Genomic DNA, 17,096 nt, shown 5'->3' on the forward strand with positions numbered 1-17,096 from the left:
ATCTGGATCAAAACTTCTGGATCTTCATCGATGGCTCATATCTGCTCCCCATTAGGTTGGATCGGCCAGATCTTCAACGGATGGTCCAGATCTCTCCTATTCTTTATGAACGGTCCATAATGCTCAATGGCTAGATCTTCTCGTTTGAACTCCGATTTGAGCCCAATTTTAGTCCAAATAGATCCAAATCCAAGATCCTTTGATGCCTATAAAATAAGAATCAAATATTAGCATCAAATAATATAAAAATAAAGTAATTTGCAATTAGATCCAAAAATACACACAATGCACAAAATGTAATGTAACCATGATTTAAACCTATAAAATCAACATCAAACCATGCATATATGAATCAAAATAATGCAGTAAAATCATGGTTATTAGTCTCCCTGCGAGCATCCGATCACCCTGACCTGCTTCGAGCTTCCCTGTAAGCATCTGGATCTGTTCACTCTTGACCTGCTTCGGACCTCCCTACAAGCATCTAATCACCCTAACCTGCTTGGTCTCCCCGTAATTTCGTTCAAGGCCACCCTATATGACATCTGGTCTGAACCATGAATCTAATACCATTTGTTGCGTTCAAAGGATATTAATTTCGACTTCATCATTTTTACTGATTAGTGTACCCATTGTATTTGCTTCTTCTGACAATTGGTCAAGTAATAAAATATTATATTTTATTGTACATCATTATGTATTTGATTAGTCTTTATGATAGCTATTCTTAATTCTCTCATATCTTAAACTGAAATTTATTTTTTATTTTTCTGATCCAAATATGGAAATATTTCAATTTCTAAGTTTTAAGAAATTCGGATTACGAGGCCCATCAAGATTTAATCTGAGTTCCAAAGACAATTTCAAGAATGACTGGATGCTCGCGGGAAAACTTGAAGCAGGTCAGTGTGATCGGATACTTGTGGATAAGGCCTGGAGCGGGACATGATGATCAAATATTTATGGGGAGGCCTAGAGCAGTTTAGAGTGACCGGATGCTCACGGAGAGACCCAAAGCAGGTTAAGAGTGACCGAATCCAGATGCTTGCAGGGAGACCCGGAGTAGGTTAGGACGACCACATGTTCGCGGGGAGATCTAAAACAGGTAAGGAATGAATGAATGCTCACAAGGAGTCCTAGACAATGAAAGTAACGATGATCCTTTGTTTGAAGGGAGGATTGTTGACATTCAATTAAAGTCCCACATTGGAAAGATTTGGAAAAAGATTATGGGTTTAAAGGATGTATGATATTTTCATTAGTATGAATCATTTTGAAGAGAACCCAATAGTAAAGACATGAAAGCTTATATCTAAAGTAAACAATATTATGTAATTATAGAGATATGCATATATCTTTTGGTATAGTATAACATTCTTTATATATTAATAACAAATATATCAAGGTGCGTTGGTTTGCACATTTCTAAAAAACGTGCATTTTCTAGAAAATAACTTTACATTATATATTTTTCAAAAAATACTATCTATTTTTTTAAGAAAACAAATATAAAAAAAATCAAATACTATTTTTCAAAAATATAAAAAAATAGATATAAAAAATATAAATCAAATACTATTTTTCAAAAATACACATTTTTCTAAAAATAAAAATAAAAAACCCCTAAACCAAATGCACCATATATTTTAACTATATAAGTTATATATACTTTAACACTTTCCTTTTTTAATAAAAACTGAGGTTTGGTTTTAAGTTTTCCCGACTCCGTCGCTTTCCGCCCCGCCCTTCTACCGTCGCTCACCGCCCCTTGTCGCCGCCGCTCGTCGCCGCACCTCGCCCAGGTAAGATCTCGAAACTCCCTCTCTTTCTTGACGGTGTCGGAACGGCGTCTCGGTTCTGATTCCGTGCCGGAACGGAAAAAATCGCCGGTATCGAGCGGCACGGATCGGCACTGAAAACCCTCCACAATGTTTAATCAGTTTGAGGATCATGTTAATGGAATTGTCTTGCCAACGGAGTGATCATCCTCAGGTAGAGGAAGAAGATTCACTCGGGGCATGCCGATTGTCGTCAGTGATTGTTTTGATGTCATGTTCTTTCAGATTCTTAATGTACTTCTTTTTTGATCTACATGTGTTGTCTAATTTCTCTCGCACGCCCTTATATTGGTCTAAGTCAGCATATTCATATTTGTAAATGCTCTATTGATAAATGGTCACAATACTTTGCAAATATTATATTTTGTTTTCTCATTAGTATGCTAATTTACTGATCATTTGTAGGTTGATTTAAGTCAATGACAATGGGTTGGTGTAGTAATTGCGAGGAATGCCCCATCTATAGGGATCCTGACTACAGATATGTGTGAGTTGTTCTGTATTATGGATATGTGCAAGTTTTATTTGTTTGTTTATGTTGGCACTTTTTGAATAGGATATGAAGGATAACCTCTTCTTATTATATTTCATTAAATTCCTTTTTATGCTGTTCCAGGTGCTGTACCTTATGTGGAAGGATTCTTGATCAAAAGATTTACTACAGCCGTCTCACTTTTGCAAAGGATAGCAGTGGCCAGGTTTGTCATGTGTTGGCCCATGGAACTTTTAAGTAACCTGAATTTATTTTCCCCTAAACTGATTTTTTTATTTAGTTCTTTTCTTTCTTTTCCTAGAATCGTCGAGAGACTGGTAATATCATAAAGATCTTGAAATATGAATTCTCTGCATCATATTTAAGAACTCTAAAGAAAGGTAAATCCACATTAGCAATTTTTTTTTTAAACTTTTTCTATTCTAGGATATGTAATTTGGTCGTTAATTTAAATTTGGTTGTTGTATTTGTGATGGAATTCCATGTTTATGCTTCTGTATTTTGCAACTTCAATGTTAATCAGATAGTAAATATTTCTGCATTAATTTTTAAGTCACATCCTATTGTAAGCTTTTTAATTTTAATTATCACTTGGCCCTATGCAAGTTGATTGATTTAGGACTTATCTGTTTATGTTTTGTTTTTTATTGTATGTTATGTTTTTTAATTGTTTATTATTATTATTATTATTAATTGGATTCAGATTAGCAGGTCCAACCAATTAAACCTAGATTTAGAGCCCACAGTTCCTGTTTAAACAGTGTTAAACCCGTATATTTTTGACTGATTTAACTAGAAAAATTATGACCCAAGGGTAATGTTTCAACCCCTCCTCTAGGTTCTAAAAGACTAACTTCTGGTGTGTTGTTAGAGCATAGATTTAGCTACTCATTTGATTGTTTATTGTTTATGATATTTCATTTAAAATATACAAGTAGGTCAACGCTTCCATTTGAATTACTAGTTACTTGTTGTAGAGGAACATTGATGATCAAATTTATGCCAAGTAAACCTTTTCAAAATCAATGGGGGAATAGAAAAATTTTGTATATAACACAAATATTGTAGCTAAATTAGCCGATTCTTGGTTGAAAGACCGCCAAGATCCTCTACATACAAGTATTACATATTTTTGTTCTTAATTTGTTATTTTGTTTAATGCAATTAAGACAAATTTCTTATGAGTCAAGTTTCAAGTTATGTTCCTGTCACTTTTATTCTAACTTTTCTTGCCATATATTTTTAGAAATTCATATTTGACTTTTAGTTTATTTGATTTTTAGTTTTGTGTTAATGTTATTTTTTTTTCTTTTTTTGATTTTGCCCTTATTTGTTCAGGAAGAGATGCGATTACCTATATTGTAAATGCCATGCACATTAATGGAGACACTATAATCGACAATGCTCATGCTTTCTATGAGGTACTTGCGCAGCTTGATTGCAATACATGGAAAGCAATTTTGTCTCACATTCCCATTTTTGAAGATGGTTCTTGATGAAAAATTCACCAAGGGGCGCAAGATATCTCATGTTGCAGCAGCTTGTCTCTATCTTTCTTGCAGGTGAGAAATGTATGCTAATGTATGGTTATGATTCAGTCATGCCAGCACTATTGTGACATCAATGATTTTTTTTCAACTATTTGTATGCACTCTTTTATCATGAAGGTCATCGCCCCTTTTCCCCCACTACCAACCTCGGATAAAACAATATCCAAATCATTCAAAGTAAACATGTCAATAAATTATTAATGGATTTGCTTATGCTAGCATTCAGACGACCAACATATAGTAATTGCTCATTCAAAAAACCATTATACACAACACTATTAATTCTAAAATTTGTTTGTAGACTGCTATCGAATAATTAATAATGGTATATACTATTTGTATGTTTTTTAAGCTTTTAGAAGTGGTTTAACCATAGTGGACAAGAATTTTGTTACATGAGATATTAATGCATGTGTCTAATTTGAACCTGCCTATTTTGACCAGTAGTGGCTTAGCTTGCTTACTAGTCAAGCCCATTCCTTTGCTCTGTTGTTAACCCTGATCAATATACTAAATCTGAAAATTTTGTATGGAGTTCTTTCAGAATATCAATGTTGGAGTAGGGGAGGGGTAGATGAAGCGTTATTGTATGAATATTAGAACATTTCATGACTTTCCATGTCCTGATATACCTGCAATTAAAAAATCTAGTTTGTTTCTTTAATTATCTATGTTATAAACTTCAAGTCCTCTATTTACATATTTTTTCATTCGGTATCAATCTAGTTAGTGTTCATAATTGGTAGTTATTTGTAAATCTTCTTGAGAATTGCTAATGTTCTTATGGGTTATATGATTGCTTTTCTATATATTACTCCGTGCACTTTGATAAACTTAACAAAACGATCCTTTTTTAATATATTTCTCTATCTATAGATGATAGCATATAATTTGTTAGATTATTCTACTTTATCACTTAAAAATTGACTAAATTGTAGGTGATTAGCAATAGTTGTCAACTTTGGTGCATATAACAATGTTGTATTCAAATGTTGTAACTCAGTTTAGAATTTCGTTCCTTCTTTTTCCAGACAATTGAAACTGAGCTATCTTCTCTTTGATTTCTCTGAAGACTTGCAGATAAATATGTATGTACATCTTGCTCCTTTTCACCTCTTCATGCTTTTTGAACTATGAAATTCTTTGGGGTTTTTCCCTTAGCACAACTACCGTTAGGCAAGCAAGATAAAATGCTCTCTATATTTTGTTTCAGATATGTACTTGGAGCTATGTTTTTTCAACTTTGTAAAACTTTGAAACTCTTGGAGCACCCAATTGTCCAGAAAATAGTAGATCCAAGTCTTTTTATCCATCGATTCACAAAGCGTAAGGGAACTTTGTTTTCTATTATATATTTAAAAATTCTTCTTTTTGAGTGACACGATTCCTTGCGCTGTAGAGAATGGTAAGGTTCGGTTTTCATTATTTATTTAGTGTCTTAAGACTCCTATGACTGCATGAATTGTAATTTGGTTTATTCTGAATTTACTCTTTTGGTTTTTAGTGATTAAGCTTATATTTTAGTTTATGCAATTCTAGTCTTTCATTGGAGTTTGATTTATTAGTGAGTATAACTATAATTCTCTTTTATTTGGCAATTGTTCATATTTTCTTTGAATCGGGATATTACTATTTGTTGTTACAATAGAAACTTCTCTTCCCTTCCATTTTTATTGTAAATTTAGTAGAAAATAGCACCTTTGTTCAACACGTTAGCTCATTGTCTGCAGCAAACTATTTTCATTTTGATGGCAAACATATTCAAGGCATAGATATATTTACATTTCGATTGCTGGAAATATGTATTTTGTAACAAGTATTATAGTAAAGAGGGCCTTATTTGTTTTATTTTCTATTTACCCTATTTATTCATCAAGGTAACTTAGTTATGAGATTAAATTAAACTAGAGTGAATTTATTGCGTAAAACTTGTGAAATTTAGGACTTTTAGGCAAAAACAATGATACAGTTTCTGAAATGGCTCTTCGTTTGGTTGCAATGATTGGGAGAAATTGGATTCAGGTATTCGTCTTTATTGGCTTAGTCCTTTTCAATTTGTAAATTTAATTGCTTATGCATTAGTAAATTTGTTTCTTGTGCTTTTAATTATTTTAGACAGTGAGGAAACCTAACGGATTTTGCGGTGCAGCATTATACATATCTGTACATTCTCATGGACTTAATTACTCCAAATCAGATATTGTAAGTAAAAAACTTTCTAGCTAACTTTCACTCTAAATGTGCACAATATGGTTGGAGATGCATAATAAATTTATGAGACACCAAATTTCTTCATACCTTGCAAATCCATATATATGATATGTCCACAAGATCCCCTTTTTGTTTCAAGTCGAACCTAAAAGCTTGGGACTCAATTAGTCCCAATCAAATATCGTAAGGGATACATTTATGATAATTTACACCACAAAATGTGTAAATGCTAACAATAATCATTGTGAAGTTGTTGGGGGCAATATAGCAAATTTATAAGACAAATTTAACCAATAGTTTTTTTTTTTCATTCATGGCATGCTACATTCTTTGAGCAATTGAAAATATTATCAAGTAAAGCTTAATTTAATTTATTTTATCTTATATCTTTTAATTTTTTTAGCTTTTCCTTTGTCCCTGCAATAGCTTGATCTTATTGTTTAGCAGACAAATGTTAATAGTTTTTGTTCAAGACTAAATATTTAACAAATTTACGAAATTGATGTGAAACTTTAGCAATTATATATACCTATATGGTGTTGAAGAAATTATTCTTTGTTGTGTTACATACCCCTGCCTGCGTTTATGCAATTTGAGAGTAAAACCTAAAACTTAAATTTTAAATTTATTTAATTATTTTCACACAACATGGTTGTTCAACTAATTGTTGCAAGTTCTTTTTTTTTGTTGTGTTTACTTAGGTTTCTGCTGTACGCATTTGTGAAGCAACTTTGAATAGATGGCTAATAGAGTTTGAAAATACAGGGATTTGTCGCTTAATTGTAAGTTTTCATATACTTGAACAAATGTTAAGTGATGTTGATATAGCATTCCATGAAATATTTTATGGTGGTTACTTTACTTTTAAATTTAATAAAAAAATAACCTATATATCTAGTTTTTTGATTTGTATAGTCATTTGTTTTGTGAAATTTCATTTCGAATTGGGGTTTTTATTCCCAGCTGAAACAAGAAAATTTTATGCCATAGATATAGTGTCGGAGGCATTAACGCGTAGGAAGAGAAGAGGAAGAGGGAATGTGATCGCCTTCTTGTTGAAGCCTCACTCGATAGTGTATGATCATGCCAACACTTACATGATCCTCCTAATGTCACAGAAGTTAAAACATGAAGAAGTTTAGTATAAGTTAGAACATGTTTATGACCTCGCAATTTGCTATGATTGAAATGCCGTTTCGTGCCGCTCAGATGGTTTTTTCCGTTCCGTTGGGGAAGTGAAACCGGCACCATACGCACGGCTATTTCGAGCATGCATTGCGACAACAGGGCGTCCCGAACGTGTTGCTGGACGCTTCCCGTGCTTCCGGAAGTGTTCGGTGACGCCTCCGACACCTCCAAAGGCGTCATCAGACGCTTGAAGCATCGCGGGTGTTGGAGGCGTCGTCGGACGCTTCCGGTGCCGCCGAAGGAATTGCCGGACGCGTCTGGTGCCGCCGGAGGAGTCACGGGCGACCCTCGCGTCCAGGCATGTGTCGCGGGCGTGCGTCACAAGCGTGCGAGGTGTATTTTGCAAAATTTAATTTAAATAATTCAAACAATTCTCACTTGAGTGTGATATTTTGAAAATGCTTTTATAAACTCTAATTAAATTATCTCAATAAAATATAAAAATATATTTAAATTTTTTTAAAAATTAATAAATTTTATTAAATGATATTCTAAATTGTTTTTATTGTTTTAAATTTTAGTTAAAAATTCTAAAATTTTTTATAAAAATTCTAAGAAATTAAATTTATATTATGATATTTTTTATTTTTTTATATATTTTTTACTGTTTTAATATTTAATTGATATTTTAATATATTTTTATTATTTTAAATATATATTATTTAAATTAATAATTAATTAAATGAATAAATAGTAAATTTATATAATTATTATATATAAAATAATATCTTTGTATTAATTTATATAATTATGGTTATTTAATAGAGGTTACCTAAGCAAAATGTTAAAAGAACTAATGATTAGAAAGGTAACATATTATGATGTATTAATTTTAATTTGAATTATTGATAGATCAATTTTTTTTATAGAAAATTATATTTAATTATTTTTTCTAACAATATTAAACTGTTTAATAATCGAGAACTTATATAAAATCAATATAGAACTTATTTTTAAATTATGTACAATAAATATATTTAATGTAATAATTACTATATATAAATAAACAAATACTGAAACTGTATCGGTATGACACGATACAATACCGAAACCTTATCGTTCCAGTCTGAGACCAAAATCTTAGCACAGGTCAAAATTTTAAACCTTGCTCCGCAAAATGCTTATGCAACCCTTGATGCATCGTAGGACGCATTGCAAGACGCCTGAGATCTCTCTGACACTGTGGAAACTCATGCACGATGTTTGTTTATTATGTTGTAGCATTTGCTTGTTGCGAGTGCAACATCTGGTGTAATGGTAACAGTCACGCGTGGTGATCGGGCTGGCTTAGCATTTAAAATATGGTGTGAATATGCCATGTTGTTTGTTTGCTATCCTATATAGACAATTTATTGAAATATATGCGACATACAAACTAGGTACTTGTGAAATACTGCCACATTGGAATAGTATACTAGCGCAAGAGTAGAGTGATATTGTATGGAGATTCAATTCTTTCAAGGCTTGAAGAGAGGAGACTAACATATTTTCTATATCTCTATGTTGGATAGTAAGGAGGCTTGATACTTGTCACTAATCATAGTAAAAATTCTGATTTTATGAACTCATTTTCAGATTTATATGTGTGGATTATGGGTATCTAGTGGAGTAATACATCTCATGGTGGTTTGTTAGACAATTGCTTTAGTGCCACGTCAATAACATTCATAAGATACTTTTAAATATTTAGGTAATCATCGTATGATTTTCAGGTCGCAATTATAAGCATCACTGGACATACTTACAAATTATCTTGGATGTGGGATTACATGAAAGAGACAACTTTTCAAGTATCTTATTTAATTGCTAGTTAGTTGAATCTTGTAACAAACCTTGAATCTAACTCAATGTTTGCATGATTTTTTTTCATCAATAGCCAGCATAGCTAAATAGTAAGACATTTTTATTTAATGAGGGCATTTTGAAAATTAAAATTCCCTTGTTTTCTGTAAAGATCTTGTAGCTAGTACTAACTGAAGTTTGAGTGGCACTGTTATCCAACCAACTATGATCTAATCCAAATATCCTAGAAAGTCTCTTATGAGTCAATTTGATGTTAATCATGAAAGCAAGATAGTCAACAATTTTGTATGTATGCTGCCAATGAGTTTGTATTCATGCTAATTTATTAGCTCAATTTTGGATTATGTAATTGGAAATTTGAATAGATAGTTCATGGAGCTATAATTTGTATGAATCGTTAGAAAACTAAGAAACCATCCCACCAACTATGCGTTAACTAAAATATGCTGGACATTGTGTCTAAAAAAAGTTTTTATTTAGTATAATTGAAGAGGAGCCTTGGCGCAATGGTAAAGTTGTTGCTTGGTAACCTAAAGGTCACGGGTTCGAATTTAGGAAACAACTTCTTGCAAACAATAGGGTAAGGTTGCGTATAATGGATCCTTCATTGGGACCCCGCATGACGGGAGTTTCGTGCACCAAGCTATTTTTTTTTTATAATTGTTTATGAAAGTCATATTCTTAAGACTTCTATATATATGTCATTTAATGAGTTTTTATTGGTACAAGTTTGTTAGCTCAAGTTTAGGTTAATTCAAAACTTGAGGGCATAGTTCATGCAACTATAATTAGTATCAATTGTTAGGAAACTATGAAACCATCCCATGGTTGATATGAGTATCTAGAATTATAACCAGTGTTTTAAATGGACGCCTCTAGGCGGTTGAATTTTTTTACTATTTTTTATATATATTATTATAAATAGTTATTATTCTTATTTTTACTTTTAATAAAACATATTAATTAAAAATAAAAAATTTAATCTAAATATTTAAAAATAAAAAATTATATATATATATATATATATATATATAATTAATTTTTATTAGATTTTAATTAAGTCTATTTAAATTATCCCAATCATAGTTAGGAGTTGATTAAAATAATTAACCTAAAGTTTAATTATATTGCGTGCCCTGTTTTGATCGGGTGACTAGTCCGATGCGTCGCCAGGACCTGACGATGTGTCAGGATGCATTGTTGGGCCCGGAGGCGTTGCTGGGCTTGTCGTCGGGCTCGGACGACACATTTGGGCTTGCACGATGCATCCAGACTCATCGTTGGGCTAAGGCGACGTGCTCGAATGCTTCACGGTGGTGAAACAAAGGCGGCGATGGCCGAAGGTGAGTTACCACCTTTGTTGAGGCGGTGTGGTTGATGCCCTTCTCCCGCCTAAGTGGCCGGCTCGACCGCCATTTAGAACACTGATTATAACAGTAGTTTCATACTATTAGTAAATACATTGGTAGGAATACGAAGGCAATGTCTTTTAAGTTTTGTTGCTTCGGATTACTGCTATGATAATCTAGTCATTATTAGCGAACAAAATTAACCACGCTAAGAGTGTCATACATGGTGCCGAAGCATGAAATGAAATAAAACTTGATTCAATTAGCCTTGATGGCTACTTATTATATCAAAAACATAAAATGGGTTGTCCCCCGGGGCACGGTACAGTGGTAAGAGGACTTTGAACCATTGTTGGGCATTTCCAAATGCTCGCGGAGTTTGAACCACGGGTGATGCCGGGTGACATGTGAGGCCTCACTGCACTTTTTGGATTTACATGAAGGCATGTCTGTGGAGTTGGGCCGCCCACCTTTAGGACTAGTTGGATCCTAGGCCTAAATACCTGGATTAACAAAAAAAAAGAACATAAAATGGGTTCATAGTAAATTGGAGGAGCAATCCACTATTTATAGCTTTATAGATATTTTGATCAAGGTGTGTTTCATAGGAATTCCCTTAATATAACTAAACAAAGTAATTATCAATGTAGGGAACATTAGTTTGAGACTTAGGGGTATAGGTAAACATAAAGAAAGTATAAAAGTATAGTAGTTTGATTAACTCCAGCAGTAATTGCACAATAATTTTTTTTGGAATCCTTAAAGAATCCCATTGGGCCCACATACATTTATGTAAAATGTTTTGGCAAGCAAATATTTCTAGACGGAAGGTGATTACATCCTTACTAACTTTTTGTTTTGTGTAGATAGAGTTTCTTTCAAGGGATGAAGATCTAGATGTAGAATCTCCATCCAACCATTTACCTAAGCCTGATAAAGTTCTATGTAAACACAAAGAAATTGTTGCCAAGACAAGTTTTATGGTGATTGAAAATCAATGTAGATTTATACATTAAAGGTTAATAATAGAAGCTATACATCTTCTCAAGCAACTAATTTAAAAGTATTGGGAACATAAACAAAATTACACATGGTATTTGTTGATCTAGAAAAAGCTTATGATAGAGTCTCAAGAAAAATTATATAGAGAATTCTAAAAAAGAGAGGTATTAGCATAACATATATTGAACTAATTAAGGATATATATATGAGGATTTAATGATAATAGTGAAGATCTCAGGTGGATTAATCGAAATATTTCCCATAAAGATAGGGTTACATCAAGGTTCAATTCTTAAGTTCCTATTTTTTTATGGTAATCATGGACAAATTTACTGGACACAGTTAAGATATGGTACCGTGGTGCATGTTTGTAGATAATATTGTTTTGATATTTGACTCTTGCTGCCAACAATATCTCATTTGAATCATTAGATTTTCAAAATAGATGTAAAACAACCAAAACATATTAACTCAACCTAGCTCACCAACCCTAACAACTCCAATAAGTTTTTTCCACCTGCCACAATTGTGTTTGCAGCCAAACAACAAACACACATCAGCACCAGAAGGAATTCATTACATTTGATAAAAATACATGAATTCTTCCACCAAATCAACCCAAGTTTTTAAATTGGAGTTGTAAAATAGCTTGGTCATCATGGGTCTATTGACTATGCTATTCCTAGTATCAACACATGAATCTAGCCCTCACTGTCTTCCCCTCAACAACACCATTGCTATTTAATCAACTATTCCAAGCACTAGATAGGGAAATGCTTGGGCTTATTATATATACAAGACACTAATCCATGGGAGACACACAACAAAACATAGAACAAAGCAGAGGGGCATCCTTGCTAATCATATTTGACTTCTTCAAGCACTAATCACTGGAATCTCTTTTGACAAAGTCCACCAAACTCAACATTCTAGAGAGCTCGGCGATGACCCTCATTGCACGCTGAGCCTCTTGGATGTGCAATGAGGATGAGTAATGGCCACAATGTGGTAAGTGTCGAGTTGAGACTGCTCTATAGCGTGGGTAATATGAGTCACATCACAAGGATCAACATACATGCCCTATAATTTATGTATGAAGCAAGCAATTTACATAGATTTTATAAGCCTTCCATCTAATTGATGAAGATTTATACCTTTTTGATATGACCTTATATTTACAATATTGAGCCTTGAACCAATTGTTAGAAATAACAATTAAATTTTGGGGAAAAGGCTATCTTTGTTTGCTTTGCTGGTTTTAAATGTGTAAGTGCAGTGATGTTTTCAGTTTCTTACACTATATAGTTGGACTTCATATGTATGCCCCTACTTTGGCCTTTTGCAGCTTGGATATATGTTATTGCATGTTAGGGCACGCCAGCTAATATTAGCATCAATTATAGAGACCTATGATTAACACATTACTTTTCCTGAAAGCTTGATAGTTTAAGGAGCTCCTGGTATATTCTACTTCTTAGAGTTATGGGGATATCCACCTTATTCTATTATTTTTCATATATTTTTTTATCCTTCTTTTTGTTTCAAAATTTGGTAAATGATAATAGAGCCTAGAATCACCACTGAATCTACAGAATCTTAGCTCCTACATTGACATTGGAAGAATTTCCAAGTTTCCATGCATGAAAAAATGTAGCTTTCCTTAGCTTTTCTTGCATTTTTTTAATAAGAACCTTAGATGGGTACTTAAATGTGTGTGCAATGGGCTGTTACAGAATAAGGGAAGCTGTGATGTTAATATGACTCCATATGTTGGCTATGTTGAAGGAAAAGTATCAAAGGAACCTGGAAGTACTGGTATGACTGAAAATCCATGTACCTTTTTATTTTGAAAGTTTATGAAGTTAGTAGTTTATCTTGGTTATTTTTCTATTCTTTTTGAAAGATTTTGCAGGGCATGAGTCGATTGACCCATTAACTTTTAGTGAACAACATGGTTTTGCAGACTCAGAAGATGATGAGAGTTATCATTTTTCTTTTTCTGACATTGATGATGATGAGGTATGCCATCCATGTTAGCAATTTTGGGTGTGACTTGCTTAAACTTCAAACGTATAACATCTCTATGTTGTGTTCGTTCATATCACCTATGGAAAAATAATTTTGTCAGCATGCCAAGAGCTTTGTTCCTTCTCAAGGAAAACATTAGGAAATGCTAAAAAAGATTAGTGTCCTGATTTGCTTTTCTTGAAGGAAGCACGAAGGGGGATCAATTTCTTCGTCCTCTCCCTACAAACTTCTTTCTCTATCCTCATCTTTCTACTATGAACTTTCCAATCTACCTATTCTCTATGTCTTGTTTGATTCAAACCATATTTTGTATGTACATGCATTGGTGTTTGGTGTGTATTCCCCAAATTTATCCGCTATTAGTTGCTTCTTGCACAATAAAAATCTTGAAAATATTTTACCAAATTTACATTCAAAATATATTTTATATTTGATTGTTTATTTTTCCATTTTTTGGACAATTTATTTTTGTTTTGCTATCATGCTATCTTGATTGTAGGAAAGGAAACAAAGACTTGTTGATGAAGCTAAAGATATGACTCATGCACAGATTCCTCTTGATGCAACATGTCAGATACTTAAGAGAAAGGTATGGATGATTTTGTTAATGCATGCACTTACGATATTAAGCGTCTATCAAGAGACAAATTAACCATGAATGTTAATAATTCTCCTATTTTGATCATCAGTGTAATGTTTTGTTTCAGACTTTCAGCTCAAAAATCAATTACGAAGCTCTGGAAACTCTGTTCGCTGTATTTTCTACTTCCTTTTCCTTTATATTTAATGCGAGTCATACTTTCATCTATGCTACAATTATTTAAAGTGATTGAACTAATGAAAATTTTCAATTTGCTTGTGATATGTTTCTTATCCAAATCTAGGATTGCACTAGTAATCTTATGCAGCTTATGTTATGAAAACTTTGATGGTCCTAAATTGGAAATATTGCCAAGCTTTTCACTTAGGTGCTTCTAGCTTTTGTTCAATCATAGTAATTTTCCACATGGCGAATGCGTAAACTTTATGCGAGTGCTCTAAAAAATTCAAGAGCATATGATGATTCTGGTCAACAATCAGAGTTCATATTTTTGGCAAAATTAAGCGGTTCTGTATGCAAGTTAGTTGCCACTTTATCTACTGCTTGGCAACTTGAGCTTTTTGGAATTCTCATGACTACATTAGGACTTCTATAGATGGTTCCATATTTGACAATATCATATAAAAGTCTCTTTTGAACATCATATTGAAATAAACTCTAATCTGCTTTCATGCTCTTTTAGACTGCATTTAATTATACTGATCACGTCTTGTAACAGAATGAACAAGACACTGCAAAGAAACAAAAAGTTGAATCAGATGTTGGTGATCCTCATGAAACTCTCAACAAGGATGATCATGTAGATGATCTAGATAACAAGGATGGTGATGAGCCTCGAGCATCTGAGAATGATAATTATGATGGTTGTTATGCTGATGACAAGGGAGATAGAGATGAAGACTTCGATTGTGAAGACGAAGACGAAGACTATGACTATGGAGATGAAGACTATGACTATGGTTACGAGGATGATTTTTGATTTTGTATGATAGGGGCAACAACATTGCTAAGTCTTCTCGTGGGATGAGTTTGAGAAAAAATATCTGGCTATTTATTTAAGAAACTGTTTTCTGTTCTTGAATTTTAACTCATTAATAACCAAAATAAGGTTCTTTGTAGTGAATTAACCTTCTAGGTTTCTTAAGTCTGCTGCATGACTAGTAAACTTTTGCCATCGAGTAATACATTTATTAATATTGGATGATAAACTGCGTCATTTAGATCTCTAGTTGTTGGAAATTAATGCTTTCGTTAAAATAGTACGACAAAGTGAGTTGTCTTGTTGCTAACTTAGTTGTAGGCTGTCGCTTTTAAACAAGAATATAAATGCTATTTTGTAATCTTTTTAGTTTTTCTCAATCTTGTTATGAGCCTGTCCTTTATTTGCCTCTTTAACAAGTTAAATATCACACTTTATTTTATAGACCAATCTGAACAGAAATAAGAACTTTAAATTGGTAAAGAAAGAACATGCTATTGATTGTTGAACCAAAAAAATGAGACTGTTGTTAAACAAAAAAGACATTTAAATTTATTAGATTTCAGACATTTAAATGCGGTGCACAATTCTACAATTATAAATAGTTCAGAGAATTGTTTCAGAAATAAATAAATAAATAAAATGGGAAAGAAAAAATGTGTAATTATTTGCTTTCCCTCTATCAACAATAGAAAATCACACTCAAATATAATTAATAAAACTCGAACAAAATTAAAATAAACAAAGTTTCCACAAGAATACAAAACTATAACAGCATAGTTCAATGGTCTGTCCAAGATTTGAGACTTTTGTTTGATATTGAAAGTTTCAAGGTTTAATGATTGATTTATATTGTTTCTCAAGTATGTATAGTGTGAATAAATGCTTGAGTAGAAGCTTCTCTTGTGTGTGGGTGTACAAGGGGGTGTAGATCAACCGGATTGTACAGAACCAAGTTGGCTCATGTGCGAGTACAACTTATGTATGCCCAAACTATTTTTGCCACCTAAATTATTCTTTTTGCCTTAATGCTTAAATAAGAAACACATATTAATATAACGCATGTGACGTTTCTTTAGCAAATAAAAAGTAGCCTCATGCAAGACATGCTATAAAAGACCTTGAGCATGAGAGGAAAATGTATAAAGAGAAAAGGAGAAAATAAAATACTCCATCCACCTTCTCCCCTCTCTCTTTCTCTCTGTCAGACATCTTTCGCTTGGCAGAATACTAGTGATAGCATTCGGGTATTTTTCAGTTCGCCGCGACCATCTGTGCTTGGTGGAGATTGCGATTTAGCTGTTGTATCCTGGGAAACAGACGACCCACAAAAACCTCAAAGCATCGTGGAGGTGGGACGAATCTGTTTTAAGGAATCTGCGTTAAACGCAGACCTCGGCTCCTCAATTCCTGTGCACTCTACACGGGCACTCTGTTTGGATTCCCGACTACTCAATCGGACATTTAATCGACTCAGCTACGTGCTTCCCTACTTGGTCGACTTGCTTCCCCAACTCGGCCACTCGGCAGTTGGACTCGGTCACTAGGCACTTGGGATTCTTGACAAAGGAATTGCCAAAAAGGACTTGATCTTCAGCCAACAGCTTGAAATTATCAGTTCAAGTCTCTCAACAGATAAGATTGAATTTAGTTTATAAATTCAGTATTGTCCCAAAATCTCCGACAACTTCTATTGTGACAATCTTAAAACAGATTCGGTTTCTGTTGAGATGGCCACAGAACAAAGCGTTGAGGTGCAACAAACTCAACACGTATAAGCCCCCTCCGCCTTGATTGGAATTGTGCCAATCAGTCATGGGGAAAAGCCAGAGAAGTTCAGTGGACTGAACTTTAAGAGGTGGCAGCAGAAGATACTCTTCTATCTGACCACGCTCAATCTGGCTCGGTTCTTGACCGAAGACCCTCCCAAGCGTGCTGAGGATGCATGCGCAGACCATCAGTGCAATGGAGGGATGGACTCATTTTGAGTTCCTTTGCCGAAACTACATCCTCAATTGCCTTGTCGACTCGTTGTACGCTGTGTATAGTATGAA

The 17,096-nt window shown here is 33.5% G+C and overlaps 1 protein-coding gene across 9 annotated transcripts; it reads left to right on the forward strand.

Moving 5' to 3' along the window:
* The first annotated feature begins 1,672 nt into the window (after positions 1 to 1,672).
* LOC122020264 (transcription factor IIIB 90 kDa subunit-like) lies at positions 1,673 to 15,190 on the forward strand. 9 transcript variants are annotated; one of them, XM_042578118.1, is made up of 16 exons: positions 1,673 to 1,802; positions 2,244 to 2,325; positions 2,455 to 2,536; positions 2,633 to 2,711; positions 3,670 to 3,752; positions 3,817 to 3,893; positions 4,913 to 4,969; positions 5,095 to 5,207; positions 5,824 to 5,903; positions 5,997 to 6,083; positions 6,794 to 6,874; positions 13,168 to 13,249; positions 13,338 to 13,453; positions 13,962 to 14,051; positions 14,170 to 14,217; positions 14,782 to 15,190. In XM_042578118.1, the coding sequence occupies exons 2-16, from the start codon at positions 2,258 to 2,260 to the stop codon at positions 15,040 to 15,042; spliced, it is 1,404 nt and encodes a 467-aa protein (XP_042434052.1). In that variant the 5' UTR covers positions 1,673 to 1,802; positions 2,244 to 2,257; the 3' UTR covers positions 15,043 to 15,190. The 9 variants fall into 9 exon arrangements, with proteins under 9 accessions (XP_042434052.1, XP_042434053.1, XP_042434054.1 ...); XM_042578119.1 differs by having other exon boundaries at positions 1,718 to 1,802; positions 13,347 to 13,453; XM_042578121.1 differs by having other exon boundaries at positions 1,719 to 1,802; positions 13,398 to 13,453.
* Positions 15,191 to 17,096: the final 1,906 nt, after the last annotated feature.

This window comes from Zingiber officinale, chromosome 9A (genome assembly GCF_018446385.1).
Source record: "Zingiber officinale cultivar Zhangliang chromosome 9A, Zo_v1.1, whole genome shotgun sequence".
Classification (NCBI taxonomy): domain Eukaryota; kingdom Viridiplantae; phylum Streptophyta; class Magnoliopsida; order Zingiberales; family Zingiberaceae; genus Zingiber; species Zingiber officinale.

Excerpts from the sequence above, each read along its gene's own strand:
- LOC122020264 (XM_042578118.1), top strand. The coding sequence starts at position 2,258 with ATGACAATGGGTTGGTGTAGTAATTGCGAGGAATGCCCCATCTATAGG. Across the intron at positions 13,454-13,961 it reads CTGACATTGATGATGATGAG|GAAAGGAAACAAAGACTTGT; the intron begins GTATGCCATCCA and ends TCTTGATTGTAG. Across the intron at positions 14,218-14,781 it reads CTCTGGAAACTCTGTTCGCT|AATGAACAAGACACTGCAAA; the intron begins GTATTTTCTACT and ends GTCTTGTAACAG.